General features: G+C 35.5%; 1 protein-coding gene across 1 annotated transcript in view; it reads right to left on the reverse strand.

The window, feature by feature from the left end:
* LOC136817745 (CCR4-NOT transcription complex subunit 1-like) overlaps positions 1-18,694 on the reverse strand; it is a 39,656-nt gene that overhangs the window by 18,781 nt on the left and 2,181 nt on the right. Inside the window, exons 2-24 of the mRNA XM_067074058.1 lie at positions 13,585-13,689; positions 13,084-13,182; positions 12,895-12,963; positions 12,636-12,690; positions 12,179-12,235; positions 11,626-11,879; positions 11,120-11,252; positions 10,899-10,939; positions 10,461-10,703; positions 10,027-10,154; positions 9,248-9,380; positions 8,809-8,916; positions 8,242-8,376; positions 7,788-7,910; positions 7,340-7,485; positions 6,768-6,951; positions 4,696-5,002; positions 4,230-4,466; positions 3,972-4,178; positions 2,804-3,369; positions 2,076-2,235; positions 1,424-1,515; positions 244-381 (exon numbers count right to left, since the gene is read on the reverse strand). Coding sequence (XP_066930159.1) covers positions 244-381; positions 1,424-1,515; positions 2,076-2,235; positions 2,804-3,369; positions 3,972-4,178; positions 4,230-4,466; positions 4,696-5,002; positions 6,768-6,951; positions 7,340-7,485; positions 7,788-7,910; positions 8,242-8,376; positions 8,809-8,916; positions 9,248-9,380; positions 10,027-10,154; positions 10,461-10,703; positions 10,899-10,939; positions 11,120-11,252; positions 11,626-11,879; positions 12,179-12,235; positions 12,636-12,690; positions 12,895-12,963; positions 13,084-13,182; positions 13,585-13,689 — 3,720 coding nt within the window. The remainder of the gene's footprint in view (positions 1-243; positions 382-1,423; positions 1,516-2,075; positions 2,236-2,803; positions 3,370-3,971; positions 4,179-4,229; positions 4,467-4,695; positions 5,003-6,767; positions 6,952-7,339; positions 7,486-7,787; positions 7,911-8,241; positions 8,377-8,808; positions 8,917-9,247; positions 9,381-10,026; positions 10,155-10,460; positions 10,704-10,898; positions 10,940-11,119; positions 11,253-11,625; positions 11,880-12,178; positions 12,236-12,635; positions 12,691-12,894; positions 12,964-13,083; positions 13,183-13,584; positions 13,690-18,694) is intronic.

Consider the following 18,694-nt stretch of genomic DNA (forward strand, 5'->3'; position numbering starts at 1 on the left):
AAGAAATAAAATCTTTTAATAAACCAACTGGTCAAATTTCTGCAGTAGGCACAAGTTCAAATTCTCGCAGCTAACTGACCATTTTAATGAACTAAAGTTAGCCCCGTCTGAGCATCATGGCTTAACATTTTCAAAGTGTCCTAAAGGAAATTGGCATTAACATTTTCAAAGTATCCATATTCTAAGCAAATTGGTAGTCTTGACAACATAATGCAAGGAGAAAATAAAAAGATTGTACCGAACCTTTTGCTTGAGGTTGTTAGCAGAGATGTTGTTGAAGATAAAATGGACTTTGTCTTGAACGGATTCATTAGGTTGGGTCATTTCACCTTCCGTTGCGTCTAACAAAGTATCAATGTTCGTCGTGATGGCGATCGATGGCTGTAAGGAAAATCGATCGAATAAAAATGTATGATATTGCCGGGGATATTGTAAAAAAATCTGACACCAAGTCTCTCTCTTACAGTTATACATATATTGGGTGGGAAAAATACAAGTTTTTGCAGAGTATCATGAAAAACACGAGTTTTGAGTTAGTCTTACGCTTTAATTCCAGGTAATTTAAATGAACAAATGTCAATAGTAAATAAACTACGCTCTTGTAGACTGAAAAAACCCTCATTAAAATGTTAAATAATCAGAGAGTTTCTTAACTTAATTCATTTGTTGCACATTACTCGGAACCAAAAAATGAGATGAGAAAACCTGGGTCAATTGTAAAGGAAATACTCCTCAAGTCTTAAGGACCAATAAAGAGAGTTGGGTACTACATTTTCTTATCCAAATACTAACAAAAGTGATGTACGGCAGTGAGGGTTTAAAAGATTCGAGTTATTATTTTTTTGTGACAAGGTTTGAACGCATACGTACGATAAATGGAATGATCGAAAAACACAATGAATTATTTTAAACACACCTTTATTTTTGAGTAAAAACATTTGAGTTCTGAGAAATCATTTGAAATCATTGTTCTTACGTAAAATATATTTAATAAATTTCTGTTTAGATATTTATGCTCCGAACGCAGTAGATGAAAATTTCTTCAGTTTAGTAAAGAATTTAAATTTTCAAAATTTTTTAAAGTATCCAATAACTACTTCATTACTTTTATATGATGTTGACCAAAAAGCAATTTAACTTTTCAAACGCGACCTGATTTAATTAATGCTCGCAGGTGTCTAATAGGTGGCCCACTTTTTATTCTCGAACTTTTCAAACCCCACGGACCATATTTTAGGACCCAGGCTTCCTTATTCAGGCTCATTAGCGTCGGCACAAACTTCTTGGTTCTATAGTAAGTAAGCACTTTTACGTCGGCAAAAGCCAAATTTACGTCGGTATTGTGTCGGCAATAGCCGAATGCCGACGCGAATTAGAATGACTGGGACCACCCGGTAAATAAGAGTAAATCACATTTAAATACCTCTTTCTTTGAAGAAGTTGTTGTGGTTGATGCCACTGTGGTAGTGGTGGTCGTTGTGCTGGTGGTGGTCGTCGATGCTGATGTGCTTGACACTAATTGAACAGAGGATAAATGGATGAATACACTGAACAATCGATGCATAGGTCAGCCCTTAGGTCCGCATTAAAGGTTTTTTAAGTAGCCCCCAGTCCTATACCTAGTATAAAATATTTGTTGATTTAATATATTCGTTTTTTAGGTAAATCACATTTCTATTCTATTGACTATAATGGTTAATTCAAGATGGTAGACAGAAGTGAAAACAAACAGAATCAATAGACTGTAAAATGAATAACAGGGGTTGACGCTATGCAATGCGTCAAGAGATTGAAGTTTAAACCAGGAAGGAATATAGCGCATGAAATATCAAGCCAGCGTCGACGCGCCAACAGATAAAGATGATTGACGCCATACAACCACCCTGCTAAACTTTAGCGAGTACATCACCAAAAACCGGGATTTTTTGTTCAAGCAGCTTCACAAGTTTGAAATCAATGTTTGAAACCGAAAAAAGTAGGCTGCAAACATTCGAAAAAGTCGCAAAGTAAAATAGAATTTACTGCGTAGATAAATGACGTCTAGTATAGGTTCTGCTCTTTTTCAAACTCCATACCTGTGCTGGTTGAAGTAGTGACTTTGGCCGTCGTGATTGGTATAGGTGCTTGGCCCATCGGCGGCGGAGTAACAGAATCGGGCGGCGTGTTGAAGCCGGGTACCCTGCTGCTACTGCTACTTGTGGTGCTCGAAAAGTTACTGAAGCTCGGTGAGTTCATCTGAAAAAAATAGTTATGGTAAATAATGAACATCTTGCTTGGTATGACGTGATAGTCTCGAACCACGAAGGAAAGCCATAATATATATGTTTTTTAAACAAATCAACAATTTTCGAAAATTGTATGATCACATCCTTGCTTCCATTTGCTCAGAGAGTGGTATTGCAATTAATTGATTCGTTAATTTCTCAGCTATTCTTAAACCTATTCCCTTTCGGGAAAGCAAGTCCAAGCTTGCAAACGATAAAACGCTTGAAAAACTTTGATACTACCGTATGCGTAAGCTGGATGGTGAATATTTGAAGGAAAACTTAGTTCCTTTGAAACTTCAGGACCGAAAAAATCCAAAAATTGAAAATCGGGCTCCGTCACATTTTGAGCATTGCCATTTTGCATCTTTGTGCCAAAAATCAGAAAAAAACTATAATGGGCCAATCACGAGAAAAGCTGGTAACAGACGGACGGACGGACGGACAAAGGTTGATTTCTAGGACCTCCACCAGGGTAGGTCCAAAAATCCACTTATTCTAACACATTTGATTGAAAAGAGGTGTAATTCCGTACTCACCATACTACTTCGTGTAAGAGCAGAGCTTGGAGGCTCTTGGTTACGTTGTCCGAACTCGATATACTCCACGAGGTGCGCTGGAAACTCTTTATAGTGTGGAATCGAGGCTAAATGTTGGCAATAGTGTGGATAATCCTTCAGTCTAGTTTTGAAACGATCAAGAGCTGTTGTGCCGAACATGTACATCTTGGAGCCTGGTGACTTACGGAGTGCCTCTAGAACGAAGCGCAATGCAATACCCAGGGCCATGTATGTGACTAGACCTTGCTCGATAATCCCACCAAACAAACAAGCGGTGATATGAAGTTCTTTCTCAGGATATTGCGGGAAAAACCGGTATTCGTCAAACAAATTACGTAGCATGCAAAGGAAAACATCTCTTTCTTTTTGGTCGACGGAATCCTTGAATCTTTTCAACATGTCTAAGACTTCATCGATGGACATTGTAGGGTTTGGTGGTTGATTGTAGATACGCTGGAAATAGCTGTTTGCTTCATCGTCAACCTCTTTGGAGAAGTTTTGCTCCATTCCTGGTACCACTGCTGAGATGTCTCCAGCTGCAGCAGCTAAGGTTGGTGAAATAGTCTCTTAAAATCACTTTATATTAGGCTGGACTTTAAAAATTGTTGGTTTGCCGTCACCCGACCGACCCTACCTCGAAACCTGCCGACCCAAAAAATTTTATTGCCATTTTAAAGAAGATTTTTTTTCCTTCAAAAACTTCAAACAATAAAAAATCAAAACTCGTATCTTGTTTGTCTCAAGCATAAGAATCGTAAATTCCCTGCTAGTACTTCAGTTTTTTATTCAAAATTACCTAAACGTAAACCAACTGTTAACCCTTAACTGTTAACGAAAATTTCAAAAATCGCCAAAATAAAAAACAATTCCGACCGACCGACCCACCTCCAAAATCTAGGGTCGGGTGACGGCAAACCAACAATTTTTTAAGCCCAGCCTTAGCCTCCTTCTTTATTGCAAGAAACTCACACAAGTTCGGTGAAAAGTGAATATAATGCTTCAATGATTATCTGATTGGGTTTGGAAAATGTAAATTGAGTTATTATTCTTGAGATTTATAAAAAAATCAAGTTTAGCTACTTTTACCCTAAAATTCAACTCAAGCACTCTAGTTTAACATTTTGGTTGAGACCTTAAAAAGACTAACCCTGTTTCAATCTGTCAGCATTTCTGACTGCCATCGATGCAGAGTTATTTTGTTGATTGAATGAGGAGAATCCGCCAACTCTTCTCTGTCCAGCAAATGCATCTGCGGCATTCGACCCTAGTCCACCACCATTATTACCAAGTCCACCAGAACCAAATGCTGATCCACCAAGGCTTGATCCACCAAGACCAGATCCTAGCCCAGGGCCTGATCCACCAAGACCAGATCCTAGCCCAGGGCTAGCCAGATCCTAGGGGCCTGATCCACCCAGGCCGGATCCTAGCCCAGAGCCAGAACCAATGCTTCCGGCAGAACCGAGGCCTCCTCCTGGTTGATTGTTGAGTCCAGAGCTACCAAGTCCGGAGCTACCGAGTCCAGAGCTACCGAGTCCAGAGCTACCGAGTCCAGAGCTACCGAATCCAGAGCTACCGTGTCCAGAGCTACCGAGTCCAGAGCTACCGAGTCCAGAGTTTCCGAGTCCAGAATTGCCAAATCCTGATGAGATAGGAATAGTTTGGGAATTTAAGTGAAATATTGGTTATTGTAAGAACAAAACTTTCAACTACTTTAAAAAATTGGCTGTGTTGTCGCTGGTTTTGCTTAGCCAAAGAAAAGATTGTTTGGAAAGGATTCTCAAGATAATCATATGAGAAGGCTGGAGAAGGAGGAGAAAACAAAAAGTCAAAAATTCTTGGTAAAAACAAAAAAGTTATCGAAAATATACCTCCTTGGCTGTTTGAGTTCATTTGAGAAATGAGTGGGTTCTGTGATAGGCTACTTGACATTGTTGACATAGAACCAGGGCGATCACTACCAGGGCCATTCAGTAGATTCCCGAAACCAAGTGGACCACCGCTCTTACTGGTTGTAGAAGACAATCCACCAAGGCTGCTCAAAGCAGATGAGCTACCAAACCCACCGAGTGTGTTAGAGTTGCCAAATGGTGACAAATTTGAGGATGTTGAATTCGAACCTCCGCCTCCCAAGGCTGACGAACCGATACCAAATGATGACGAGGAAAAAGGGTCAGGCTAAAAATTAAAAGTTACTTCAATATGAAGTAATACACTCATCTCATAACACACAAAACTTGTCTGGTCGTGTTATATAGCAAGAACTATTTATATTATAGGGGTACTTTCATTTGATAGTCAAGAGTTTTAGAACAGAACGTTACATACATACAAAGCCATCACATAACAGTTTCAAATTTCTTAAGTAAACAAAACATAAAAAGGCACTTTTACAGAGTCATGTGTGAAACATGATCAAGGCATGTCATCCAAAAAATGAGGTCACACATCGTCACATGTGCAACGTTTTATTATACAGAAATCACATATATCTTTAGGTACGTAGGATTAGGGATAGGGTAGGAATTTAAAAGGGTCAAACCAGGGGGGGGGGTACAGAGGCAGGGTACAAACCCATAGGGTACTAACTATTAACTTGATTTTTTACTAAAATTTTGTTTAGTACCACCCACCCATATTTAGTACCGGGTACTACTTCATTTTTGCTGTAAAAAATAGGGACACCACCCCTAAAATCTTAAATTTTACAGATTAGACCAAGAGAGGGGTACTATTGTTAGTTTTTCAGACTGAAAATTGACAGATAATTCAAGCAAACTATCAATGATGGAGTCAGAAGCTTTTGTCCTTTGATTTTCATCACACACTTCTTGACCATTTTGGAAGTTTTGTCTTCAAAAAAATCAAAAAATTTCTCAAAAGAGTAAAACAAATTTGTCGATTAAAAAAATTTCAAATCAAAAAAATTAATATTTGAAAAAAGTCAAAATATTACAACAAACTACTTTTTTTATTGAAAAACAGCAAAATTCTGTGAAAAAGTACCCAAATAGTATCCTGTACTTGCTTGAAGAGTGAAAAATACACACCCCACCCCAAAGTAGTACCGGGTACTAACTTTTTTGAAATGCAAAAATAGACACCACCACCTGGCTATGGGTCAGTACCCTGTGTCTGCACCCCCTGCTGGTCAAACTACAGATTTCTGAAACTATAAAGAATTACAACAATGTCAATGTAATGAACACTGGTTTTTAAGGTTAACGACCCTGGTAAACAGAAACACAGTTCTCTTAGTTAGATACGGCGTTTATACACATAGGTAGATAAATTTATTAGCTTCAACTTTCTGCATTGTCTTTGTTCGATATGAAAGGTTACAGGATATTGATTGAAAGACTGAGTTGAAATTTTTGCTTCAAAAAGGCTGAAAAAGTCAATAACAATTGTGTAAAAACAAGGCATTGTATAGCTGTGTATAGTCGTTTGGGAGAACGCGACAGGCTATTGAATAAAAAATAACTCCAGTATACATTACTTGATCAACACTACTTCTGTTTTTCTGGTAAAGATGACAGGTGAATCGTGGGTAGCAGGAAGTGCTCACTCTTTGGTATCACACCTGACTTCAGGCTCTGTCTTCATCTTGCCGCAATTTTGATTGGATTTGTCGTTTTTTATTTTCTTTTATTCATTTTGGTTGATTTTACTAGATATGTCTTTTAAAATATATTTTTTATTTTATGTTCTTTTAGACGATCATTTATTGACGCCAGCTAGTAAAGTTAAGTGACATTGACTTTCTTCCCTCAGCCAGTAAAAACGGTATAAATTATCGTGTCCCTAGATAACAGTGGTGTTTTTAAAAGACTATCAATTATATGGCGATATCATTAGGAAAATTTATGCTTGAGTAATTAGTAATTCAAAAGACCGTCGCGTTCTCCCAAACGACTATTACGAGAGACAAGGTAGAGCTTACCTGACTACCAATAGGAGATGAGCTCATTCCACCCATAGAAGGACTGCTAAAGCCATCTGATCTTTTGCTAGGAGGCATTATGAGGGGGTTAAGAGACGAAGAACTGTTCATCCGAGACTTCATGACCGGACCATGGTTGGTAGTCAAAAGCTTGACAGCGTCACTTGTGTCTTTACTCAACGTGCTGTGAAAAATATAGAAGAAAGTGAAATCAGATCAAGAGACTATCAAATATATTGAAAATGTTTTAGGTGTTTTGTGACTATATAATTTCTATTTTAAATATTTTTTGACAGCGCAAGGTCTTCAGTTTATTCACAAAACAGGATGTTTAATTATAAAGGATAAGAAGACATCTAACACCACAGCTTATATATACTTAAGTTCAATATAACACATCTCCCACAACTTGAAAACACAGCATTTTTAAACGAAAGAAAGGGCAGCTTTCTTCCCCTTCAGCGCCACATAAGCACAAAATTTCGAGAAAACTACGAGAAAAATTCTGTTTTATCATCATTAGAGGAGCATCTCTTTTCTCATAAAAAAGAATATCCTAAAAAGAAACTCACGCAATGTGTACTTGTAGGCATTGCAATGTTGTCGAAATGATTTCGTTTGGTAATTGCACTGCTTTTGGAAGCTCTTTTTCATTCAGTCCAATCAGTTGTGGGCATCTTCGTTTTAAGAAAGTAACGAGGGCTTGACCAAAAGGTTCCTAGGAAACAAGAGTAGAGTATTTTCATCTTTCTTTAATAACCTGTGCCGATCCAAAATGGTTACCTCAAATTAAAGAATAACTTGAAACCCTTGAATATCAAATTGCATCCCTCGGGTCCATGAAGAGTGCATAAACTAACTTCAGGGTAGCGTGTTGGAGTAAGGGAATTTTATTCATTATCATAACGAAATCGTAAGACCTTATGAAGCAATATTTTATTTTCAAGGACTTTGGCCAGTCTTTTAGTAAAATCGGTAAAACACAGTGTCAGATAAAGATAAAAAAAAAAGATAAAATACCTGGTGTTCCCTCAGTTTGTCGGTGAGCCATTTGTCCAGCTTCAAGTATTCCCTTCGAGATGCTAGTGCGGCTAAATCGATGACGAATGCAAATGGCATTGAATTCAACAGCATTGATAAAGCCTGTAGTAAAGATTGAAGATCATATTTAGTTGACCGAAATTGGCTTATAAAGGAACCTGATAGCTCCAGGTCTTCGAATTGAATCACAACAAAACCGAAAACTAGAAAAAAGGAGCCTATGTACTGGCATTGAAAAAAAACCCACAAAATTACACCTGAGCACGTCTTGTTTAAACTTGGTTTCATCATTTACAGCATTTTAGGACACGAGAAAATGAAGGTAATTATGCTTTTGATTTTGATTCTGGATAAAGAATTGAGAACGTTTTTCTTTTGATACCATATCCAGATAAATTAAGATCCTGCAATATATAGAAAGTTTATATGTTACCTTTAGGTCTTGAGCCACATCTAAGATTCTTGACAATCTGGTTTGCTGCTCCACTTGATCTCCAAGTTTATCTGCTTTGACATACCAATCTGACATGGATTGTACAACAAGTTGTCGAATCGTCAAAGATTGACCCTAAAATACATTAAGATACATGAAGAATATTTTCTCTTTATATTATCACTTGAAGATGTAAGGGAAATGACGATTCTTTTTGTAGAGAAGTCAGATGTTTTGTATTTGTGGAAGACAAAGAATACAAGAAAGTTTTTTGTTGCCTTTGTTTTAGAAGGGTGATTATTGCAAAAAAAGGACTAAGGATCTTTTCAGAGAAAGGAGTATAAAAAAATTGGTTATTCAAGAAGAATGTGACAAAATTCATTCATTTCATTCACTTCCCTTATAATTCTTTTCCCTGGCAAACAACGAGGTAACAGGTAAATATGTAAACAAATAATTGCGCTGTCAGCAAAAATGCAAAACTGATAGTTTTAGTCCTGTTGACGTAATGTTTCATTGTACAATACCAGAAGAAGTAAGATAATATCAACAAACCACAATCATTACCTGGCCATGCCATGCATAATGGAGAACGCTCATTGAGTTTGGATGATTCATTAAAAAGATGGGCATTAACATGGACACGAGATCATTACGTAAAGTATGCCATGTTGACTGAAAAGGAGAAAAATATTTACGGTACATTATCATAAAAATTGTGATTTTTCAATTAGATAATTCTACTCTGCTGTTGAGGATATCTAATATCCAGGGAATTCAAATATCTTCAAGATTAAGATAACCTAAATGAGCATCCTGTTAAAAAAAACAACACTCACGATGTGAGCATTCAAATAATAGAAATTCTCTGTTAACTTGAGCATATTATCGTCCAAAGGGTCCTTAAGTTTAATCTAATTTAGAAGGTTAAATACAGTTGGACAGTAATGAAGTGGAGTTTCCTATTAGCTTTAAAATTAATTGTGAATAACATTAAATGACAAACCTGTAATTGCAACAATGCCAGGATCAAGATGTCTGGACAATTTTTAACTGGCCATGAAAACAGTTTCAAAACACTTTCATAATTCACAGCTTCTGACAGGTGTAATAGGATTTCCACTAGGTCAAGTGATCGCCTTGAAAAAAATGAATAAACAAAATAAAGAAATGATATGCTCTTATTTGATTTTAAGGTTTTGTTTACTTTTTAAAAACTCACCGACCATCAAGTTCTATCAACTGTGATATTATTTCTGTACTTAGCATTACCCTCCATTGTTAACCGGTTACTTCTTCGAAACGAGCTACACAGCTTTTTACGCAATGCAATTGGTTCTTTTCGCATGACGATGGGCCTACACTGCACAGAATTGCCCGTCATTAGGAAAATTCATTGTGACGTCAGTTTTTTCAAAGGAAAATGAACACTTCGTTGATATCATTTGTCTAATTTTCAATTTTCAAAGTCAGAAATTAGAACAATTTTTGCTCACTTTTCGCTTGTTTTTCGCTATTTTTTCTGGATAAAACACAAAAAATCAATCAAAGCTAAAGGAAACGGTTAACAAATACAGTAATGACCGCTTTTTTCTCGCAAGCTTGGTTGTTACTTGACCTTGGGCAATATTTATTGGTACAGCCCGAAAGAAACGGTCATTATTGTATTAATGTAAAACTCTTTTAAATCAGTTTAAAAATCTCAAAAATTATAATAAAAGCTCCAGCACAAACAAAACAAAAACTTAATTTAGAAGGCTTTACAGCTTTGACCAATTCTCTTACCAGGTTCTGATTTCTCTATTTGTTTCATCTGGTGGTGATTTGAGGATGTCATAGACTACAGGATGACATGGGAAGTCGCCAAAGCAGAAAGCATCAGGATTAAATAAAGCTGTCTCTATCCATGATAGCTAAAGTAAAGCAAAATTTCTCAATTATATATAGTGATTTTGAGAGAGCTGCAGAGCTAGAGAAAAGATTCTTAGGAGTATCGCATGTCCATAAATGTTCTTCTTGCCAACTGGTATTGCCAACTTTGGGAAAACATACTTATCTGTATGGTTTGCTATGGAAATACCAATTTCAAGAAAAAGTTGCAAGGTCAATTATTTCTAAAGGCATTGAGTTGCAATGGCCAATGACCAGTTCGGCCTGGATGCAAATGATATTTATTCTAAGATTTACACCTCAAATTATTTCTAAAATATTCCCCTTACCTGTCCTAAGGCATTCTTCCATTTTCTGTAAATGTGTTGAATTGGAAAACCAGTATTTGGTGCAGATTTCAAATAAGAGAATCTGATGAGGTGAAGTCCTTTTGGATCTTTAATGAGGAATCCTGGATGATCTAGCTCTTGGATAACTTGCACCCAATTCAATGTTGGTACATTCTCTTTCAAAACATCAAGGAATACTTCTACGTTCCAAGTTTGAGGAACTGGTTGATCAGGCTTTGGTGGCTAAAGGAAAGTTTAAAATCGTTCAGTTTAATTACATAAATAAGTGAAATTAAACTTTAGAAAGATACTGGGAGAGGACGGTTAAAAAAAAGTATCAACTTTAAATGCCGAATACACAAACAAAGTTTTAAAACCGCCTCTCTATTGTAATTTATTAAATTCCAAATTTTAAAAAGAGCAACAAAAACAATTTACCTGGCTTCCTTCAAGCCCAGCAAGGGTTTTGATGAACACGCCTAAAAGAAACATGAAAGATATCTCATACCTGCTCATACTCTAAAGAGGCACTGGTATAGCCTGAACGAAAAATAACTTTTTAATACCAAGTTACCAAACCTTGAAATAGGACATGTATCAACAAACTATTCTATTTACCAACATCTTTATTTTTGAAAGTATTGACAGACTTAACTTACCAAGAACTCTAGCAATGACTGCGGGTGTGACATTTGATAAACCAAAGTTTAATAACAAATCTCTGCAATCTTCACGTGTTGCTATACAAACATAGCCAAGTTCTTGCATTTTCTCTGGAAGTCCTCCCTCCATCTGAAATTGACAAATTAATAGTTGTAGGAATAGTCAAAATGTGAACTGTGCTAGGCTTAACTTTGAATATTGGAGTTTTCCCAAACCAGGAAACAGTGTTTTTTTAGTCAATCAAACCATTTCTTAGTTGGTGCTTAAATTATCTGCCTAATTACCTTTCCCTAGGCCTGAAAATTAAGACACCTCAGGAGCTATAGGTAAAACTTTTCTAAGGAGGAAAAGGAAGCCAAATATAACAACAAACGGCAGATTAAAATAAAAATTAAGGGTAGTTGAGAATAAACCAAATAAGTCAATAATATATTATTTAGACTCTTTTAAGTATTTAGAAAAGAAAAAAGTCTATCAGGGGAAAATTTAGACAAGAACTAACCTTGGTTAATTCTACTGATATACCAGTGTCAATATCAATAAGAAATTGTGTGTCTTTAAGCTGTTGCTTCTTTGAATAAATCAAAGGGCTGAGCAAGAATGGAACTTTCTCTTTTGGGAATTCCTTTCTCAGTAGTGTGAAGAAAGATTCCAATTGGTTTTCAGTCAAAACTTTCTCTTCCTTTGGGATGCCAAGGATGTAGGATACCAATGTGTGAAGAACTTCAAGAGGGGTATCTACTAACTTGATTGAGCCTGAAAAAATATATCACACATAAATTACCACTTGAACAGACATGCTTATGAAAGTTTGTGATTGACCAGCTGACAAATTTTGCTCAGAATTTTTAATAACAGGCAAACTTGCCTATAGTAGAGTTTAGAAAATGAATTTTTTTTTCATTTAATTTTCTTAAAAATGAAGAGGTTTTGATTTAATTTTTTTTAAATGTTTCAGACACAAAATGCTGAAGGAAAATTTACAAACATGTTTGATTTGTTGCTTGCTAAAACAAGGACTTACAACAGTTAGTAATTAAATCAGCTTGACCTACCTGATTCAATAAACAATGCCAACAATTCAGGAAGTTTCTGTTTAATGAATGTTTCAGCTGGGAATAGAAAGAGACGTATTATATTAAAACTATAAATTTGTATTTGTTTTTGCCACTAGCTGAGCTTGTTGATTCAAAACTGAGACAATGATAATTGCCTGATAGGGGTAAGACCTAATTTAGACAGCTGACTTTCTGCCTTTCCTCTCTATTTACATAATGAGAGAGGGCTTGAATTGGAAGAAGTCATTGAAATAATGTTAACGAATAATTAAAATTAATTAACGCATTTTTGCATTAACAATTTTAAGGCAGAACGGCAGAAAGGTACTAACTGTCTAAACTAGAGTCCTGCAGTGTTTAGTAATATTTTTAAAAGCAATTTTTAAAAGACTATTAATATTTTGCTGCTACATTAAAAAATAAAAGTCCCGTTACAACAAATAGTGTTTCTCACCAATCGACTTGAATGCAATATCTGATGAGCTTAACAAACCAATGCCAATAACAACCTATAATAGCCAAGAAAAATATTAATCTAACAGAAAACGTATTAATTTACTGTGTTTGATTTTTGGGTGAGCTTTGGAATGTTTTAGTGTGAATCAAATATCTTGGCTTCACTTTCTTACTTTCCAAATGATGAACACTACGAAAGTGATGACAAGACAAAATTAGAAACTTCACTTGAACAATATTAGGAAGTAACAGCTTACCTCTTGAACTTTTGTAAACTTCAGAGATTTGCAAAATTGAGAAAGAAATTGAAGCGTTGGCTTGACAGACTGAAAGAAAGTAAATTCAAACAACTTTAGTTATAACATTTGCACTTTTTGGCAGTGTTTAAAAAAAAGAACATAGTTCCTGGCTGCTCATTTATTGGAAATAAAACAGAATAAATTTACCTTCTGTAATGCTTCAGGTCTTTCTAAAGCGTAGCAAAGAATGGATACAAAATTTGGTTTACAAATTAATTCCTTGCACTCTTCAATGAGTAACTGTACCTAAAATATGAAAATTGTATTTATATTCTATGGAATCTTCCTTCATATTGAAGGTTTTAAATATTTTTGACCAAAATTTAAGATTCGAGATCCGCTTTGTAGGACTGAGGGTCATTTCAAGGTTTTTTATATACTTTTAGATACTCAAGTGGTAAAATAGAAAAACACAGGATCTAAATTCACAACTAAATTTGATTTGACTTAAATCATGAGTCATTTGAAAGGCCTGACAGACAATGAGCTTTAAAAAACCTTTCAAATAATAACCATTTAGATTTCAATTTAGTTTCTTTAAACGAACAAGTGAGCAACCCTGCTCCCTGTCCTTTCGCTATAAACAAAGAAATTAATTTTTTCAAACAATTCACTTTGTAAATCATTCAATGTCACAGTGTTACTTACTTGTAAAATATCACGATTCACAGGATTGTCACTGTTGAAGTCAATGTACGAAAGTAAACAACGGAACAAATGTCGTTCAGCTTCTGGTCCGTATCTTTGTATAAGCTGTAAATGAAAAAATACAATTCCAACTTAGGCTATGGTTTTTTAAGGCAAGGTCTTCTAATTCAGATATTTATTTCTTTCTTTCATAGAAAATTGTGATACACACCAAAGTGGTAGACATTAAGAGGGAAAGAGTTGTAAAGAACTACTCCACATGATTTAACACGTCAGCCAATCACAACAAAATAACGTTCATAGATTGTCAAATTGTTGAAGAACTTTGCTGTTTCTGCATTAAGAAGTGCTCAAACAAATGGAATCTGATGGAGCCAACCAAAACGAATCAAAGGAAATTGACAGATTGGTGAACATGATCAAAATGCACTATAATTGAATATTATAAATTTGAAGTGCTTTGCCCAAAATGAGCAAACCAAATCACCATTCTTATAAAAACCAACGGGGAAAAATTATTTAGATATTTTCAAAAGATTAGAGTTCTGCAATGGAATTTGTGAGTAAGTACAACTGAGTGTATTCAAATAAATGCTTTGCATTTTTTTCTAATTTTTAATCTAAAAAATATTTTTCTCTTTGCAATTTGAAAAGTGCGAAGCTATTATAATTCAAACCTTGAAAACTAGATGAGTTTTGAGGGCCACATAACGAATCAAATCTGGAATTTTACCAGGTTTAGTTTCAAATGTGCCTTATTAAGACCAGATAGGACGGTCAAAAAGTATAATATTGGATAGTCGAAACTTGATCAGTCCCTAGATGCTCTTGATCAGTCCTGACTGCTAATTTTACGTGCCTAATGTTAGTAATGACATTGAAAAAATTTATTTAACACATTTACCAACTCTTTAGAAATTGATCAAAAATGTCAAATATCACAAGGATTGAATTAGCAGACCATTTTTTATGTTTAGCATCTGGTCACCGGACGCTGCCCCTCCTAAAAACACTAAAGTTTTGGTAAACCCAGCCTTTTTAGTATAAAATCACAAGAAAAAGTGCCCTTTTTGGCCACCAACGGACGCTGCCCTGCCTTTCTAAAATTATGGCCTAATTAGCGTATTGCATTTTGCAATTTGCGATGTGTTTTTGGATTGCTTACAAGCTAAAAATTGGAAACTTGATCCATTTTAGGATGCAAAATCACGCTTACCAAAAAATAGCAATCACTTTCTATCACTTATTTCAATGACTGTATCATCAACCTATCAAATTTCAATTAGAAAACAACAAAAACGATCTTTTTTTGCATAATAAATTGCGAGCTTTAAAAATTTTCTTCAAATTATTGCCTCAAATCAATGTATATGGATTTATCTTGAAACCCATTTTATCTACAGTATTCTCATGAAATTTATCAGAATTTTTGGTATTTTCTGATTGTTTAGACTTCTACAACCTACTGTACATATCACAAAAAATGTCAATTTGTGAAAATAAGACATTCATTGTGGCAGCTCTTACATAGTTCGGACCCCCCCCCCCTTCTTAAGGGGGATAACACCTTCCAAAAAAATGAAGAAAAGGGGATCAGAAATTTTCAAAAAAAAGGGGGATAGCAAGGAAGGGGAGATAGTTTAAAAAGGGGGGGGTTACATATATATTGTAGATTATTTTCAAGCACTGTTATGAAATTTGGTCTTCATGAAAGGAAGTTTTCTGTTAGATTAATTTGAGTCAAAAAGAAGAAAGAAGTTTATTATTTCGCTCTCTCTCTAAAGATATTTCACATATATTTGTTAGCTATTTTTGTCCAAAATTCTTGGGGGATAGACATTTTTAAAGGATCCGCACTATGCCCTTAGTGATAAATTGAGAGACTTTCTTATATAATTATTGCCGAATCGTGTGACTTTCTCTGGCAATCTTGGAATCTAGACCCTCAGTTCATTTTGAAATTTTTTTAAATTGCCCTCACTCTGTTCTTGCATTTTCAAACAGCACCAAGATTAACCTCTATTTTTCCAGAATCATTGTATGATATCTACCGTCAACTGCTCTTAACTTGGGACTATCTGACAAAACATGGGACGGCAATTCTACCACCATTTCACCGAACCTCCAATGTCATTAATTAACATAACCACAAATCATAGATAGCAAATAATGTGAATACCCTACTCTCACCAGATAGGCTTTCACACTGCAAACAAAAGGAACAAATCTTTGCGATGAGAAAACGCATAAATGTGACTGCGCACATTCATAATAAAATTTTGTTCTTCTGTCGCGGAAAATTGCGAGATTTGTTATTGAAATTTTGTAACTTTGACATGTCAATGAATCGCGCACGCTGGAAAAAAGTGTCTAGAGAAAAAAAAAAAAAATGGCGTCAAGATGTGAGCAGTGTGTGTGTGATTAAATTGTTAAATAAATTCTTCAAATTATGTACTTTTAAAATGCTTTAAAAATACATCTGGTTGTGATTAGGTGATGGTGAAAGTTTGATTGATAAACTTGGTGGAAGCATCAAGGAAAATTTGTTGTCAAAGTGATTTAATAACAGTAAAGTGAAAATACAGACCATATATCAACAATCCCATTTTTAGACCAATTGTCCCAAGTTACAGCCGTTGACGGTATTCACATTTGACTTTTTGCATCAATGAAAGGCAGAGAAAGCTTTAATCTTTTTGTTTCCTTTAAAATGGCTGCCGTTGATTGGAGAAAAGAGTCCACCGCCCACTGCCTCAATAAAATGAACAAATTACCAGCGTCTAATTTCTGCGTGGGTGACACCATTACCAAATGCTTGACACTGGACAAACACCTGACTTTTTCCTTTAGAGTTTCAACACACACCGGACACAATGGATTTATTCACAACGTTTCTGGTTTTTTGGATTGACCAGGGGAAAAAACTCATTTGACACTGGATATTTAGTGCTCTGTACTTTCCAGAGCCTGGTGTGTCAGTGCAGCGCCATGCTAGGGGCGGTCATTCCCCCAGCAAGTTGAGCTGATGTTTGATGATGTAAAGAAGTTCAAAAATCGTTTTTACATGGAATTCCATCCCTCAGACATCTTAATTATTGGGAAAAACTAAAATCAGTAAAACTGAATATCCTTGAAAGACGAAGAGAGCGCTATCAAATAATTTACACCTGGAACGTCATTGAAGGCAATGTCCCAATTTTAATTATGACAAAAGAAAAGGAGGCATTTCCTACCACAAAAGTCAGAGATTGGGGAGAATTTGCAATTTAAAAGCTCAATATTAAACACAAAAATATCTGGAGGGGAGGTCCTAAAAGGACCCTCGTTTGTTCAACACCCTTCCCACACCAATAAGAGATTTGACAGATTTGACAAACTGCACCAAAGAAGTATTCAAAAAACACTTAGACACCTTCCTCATAGCTGTTCCGGACGAACCACTGCTTGCCCACTATTTCACCCTTAGGCAAGCTGACTCCAACAGCCTCTCTATCTATATATCTATCTATTTAAGTAGCATTAAGCCCGAAGGCCCATTTTCGCTACATATAAATTGTTTAATAAAATAATTTTATTCATAAATATCAATAAATATTAAAATCATTCTAAAAGTCAAAGGGCTAAAAATTAAAGGGGGTGATAAGTGTTTCCAAGCTTGGAAAGTGTAAGACTTAAGACTAAGAGATTAAAGTTAAGAGATTATAAGGAAATGTTGAAGCATCGGACTCAACGAGTTGGATGAGCTGTTTAAGCAGAAGCCACAAAGAGGTACCATGAGATCGTGCAACACACGCGAGTGTCTGTAAACTCTTAAGAGGAACGAAGAAGTATGATTGATAAACTTGGTGGATTTATCAAAACAAATTTCCAGTCCCATGTTTCGACCAATCGTCCCAAGTCAGAAGAGTTGACAGTGTAGGTATAAAGTAATTATAACCAGACGGTGTCAATCGAACGAATCGAATGCCGAATCAATTGAATGCAATTGAACACAATCGAATAATTGCAATTCGATTGTCGAACCTTTCATGAATCCAAATAAATAAAGTATTCATCTGAATTGAAGATTGCATTTCAAAATAAAACGATTCCCAAACCAACCTCAAGACCTTAAATATCGAAGTGCTGTCTCGGGAATTGAATGACAAAATTTGGTTGGTTGATATACACATATCATTTTAAGTTTACAAGTTTTAATTAATCTTTGCCTTGGGAACTTGAACTTGATTCAGTTAACTCTCATCCTTGTTGTTGCAAATACATCCTGTAGATAACTGATGTTGTTTTTTCTGAAAGCTTGATTTCCTAGTGTGACTAACTGTCTAGCATGGGGGTTTTGTTTTTAAAAACAAACTTCAAAATAAAATTGTTAATGAACTTGTTACTTGAAATATCACTTACTTACATAATTTATTTATGATATAACAACCCTTTCTTAAATAAATGGCCTCTTAAAGTCTTTTATGTTTGCTGCAAGAAGGGAGAAAAATTTAATTTGACCCCCGGTTTTTCTCTCTTTTTCTAGCTATTTCTCACGAAAGACACAACTTTAATCCGGGGAAATGAAGGGTTTTCATTGGTCTAAAATCACGGATGGTCACGTGACCAGAATTTTTATCCAGGGAAATGCTGTGGCTTTTCGATTTCAGTTTCGTGATTTTCGATTAGCCAAATTGATCGAACGCCAATCGAATTTCACATCTTTTTTTTGATTGGATTCGATTACTGTTCGATTGGTGTTCAATTGACATTCAATTAGTTTCGATTAGCTTCGATTGCATATACTTTTCGATTGATTCGATTAGTTTAATGTTCGATCAATTCGATTTATGCTCGATTGGCATTCGATTAATTCGATTTATGTTCGATTAATTCGAATTATGTTTGATTGGCATTCGATTGATTCCATTTATGTTCGATTGGCATTCGATTTCTCTCTGAATGAAAAAAATTTCCTAGAAATCTTGAATTTTCAGACCCTTAGAGAGACTGAATTTTTGTGATTTTTGCTACCCTCTTAGAGAGACTTTGAAAAGTGAAAAAACCGACCCTTACCGTCCGCACATACCCATCACCCATTTTTGCCTAAGTACCCCCCCCAGCAATTAAG

The sequence above is a fragment of the Clytia hemisphaerica genome, unplaced genomic scaffold (genome assembly GCF_902728285.1).
Source record: "Clytia hemisphaerica strain Z4C2 unplaced genomic scaffold, Clytia hemisphaerica genome assembly, whole genome shotgun sequence".
Taxonomy (NCBI): domain Eukaryota; kingdom Metazoa; phylum Cnidaria; class Hydrozoa; order Leptothecata; family Clytiidae; genus Clytia; species Clytia hemisphaerica.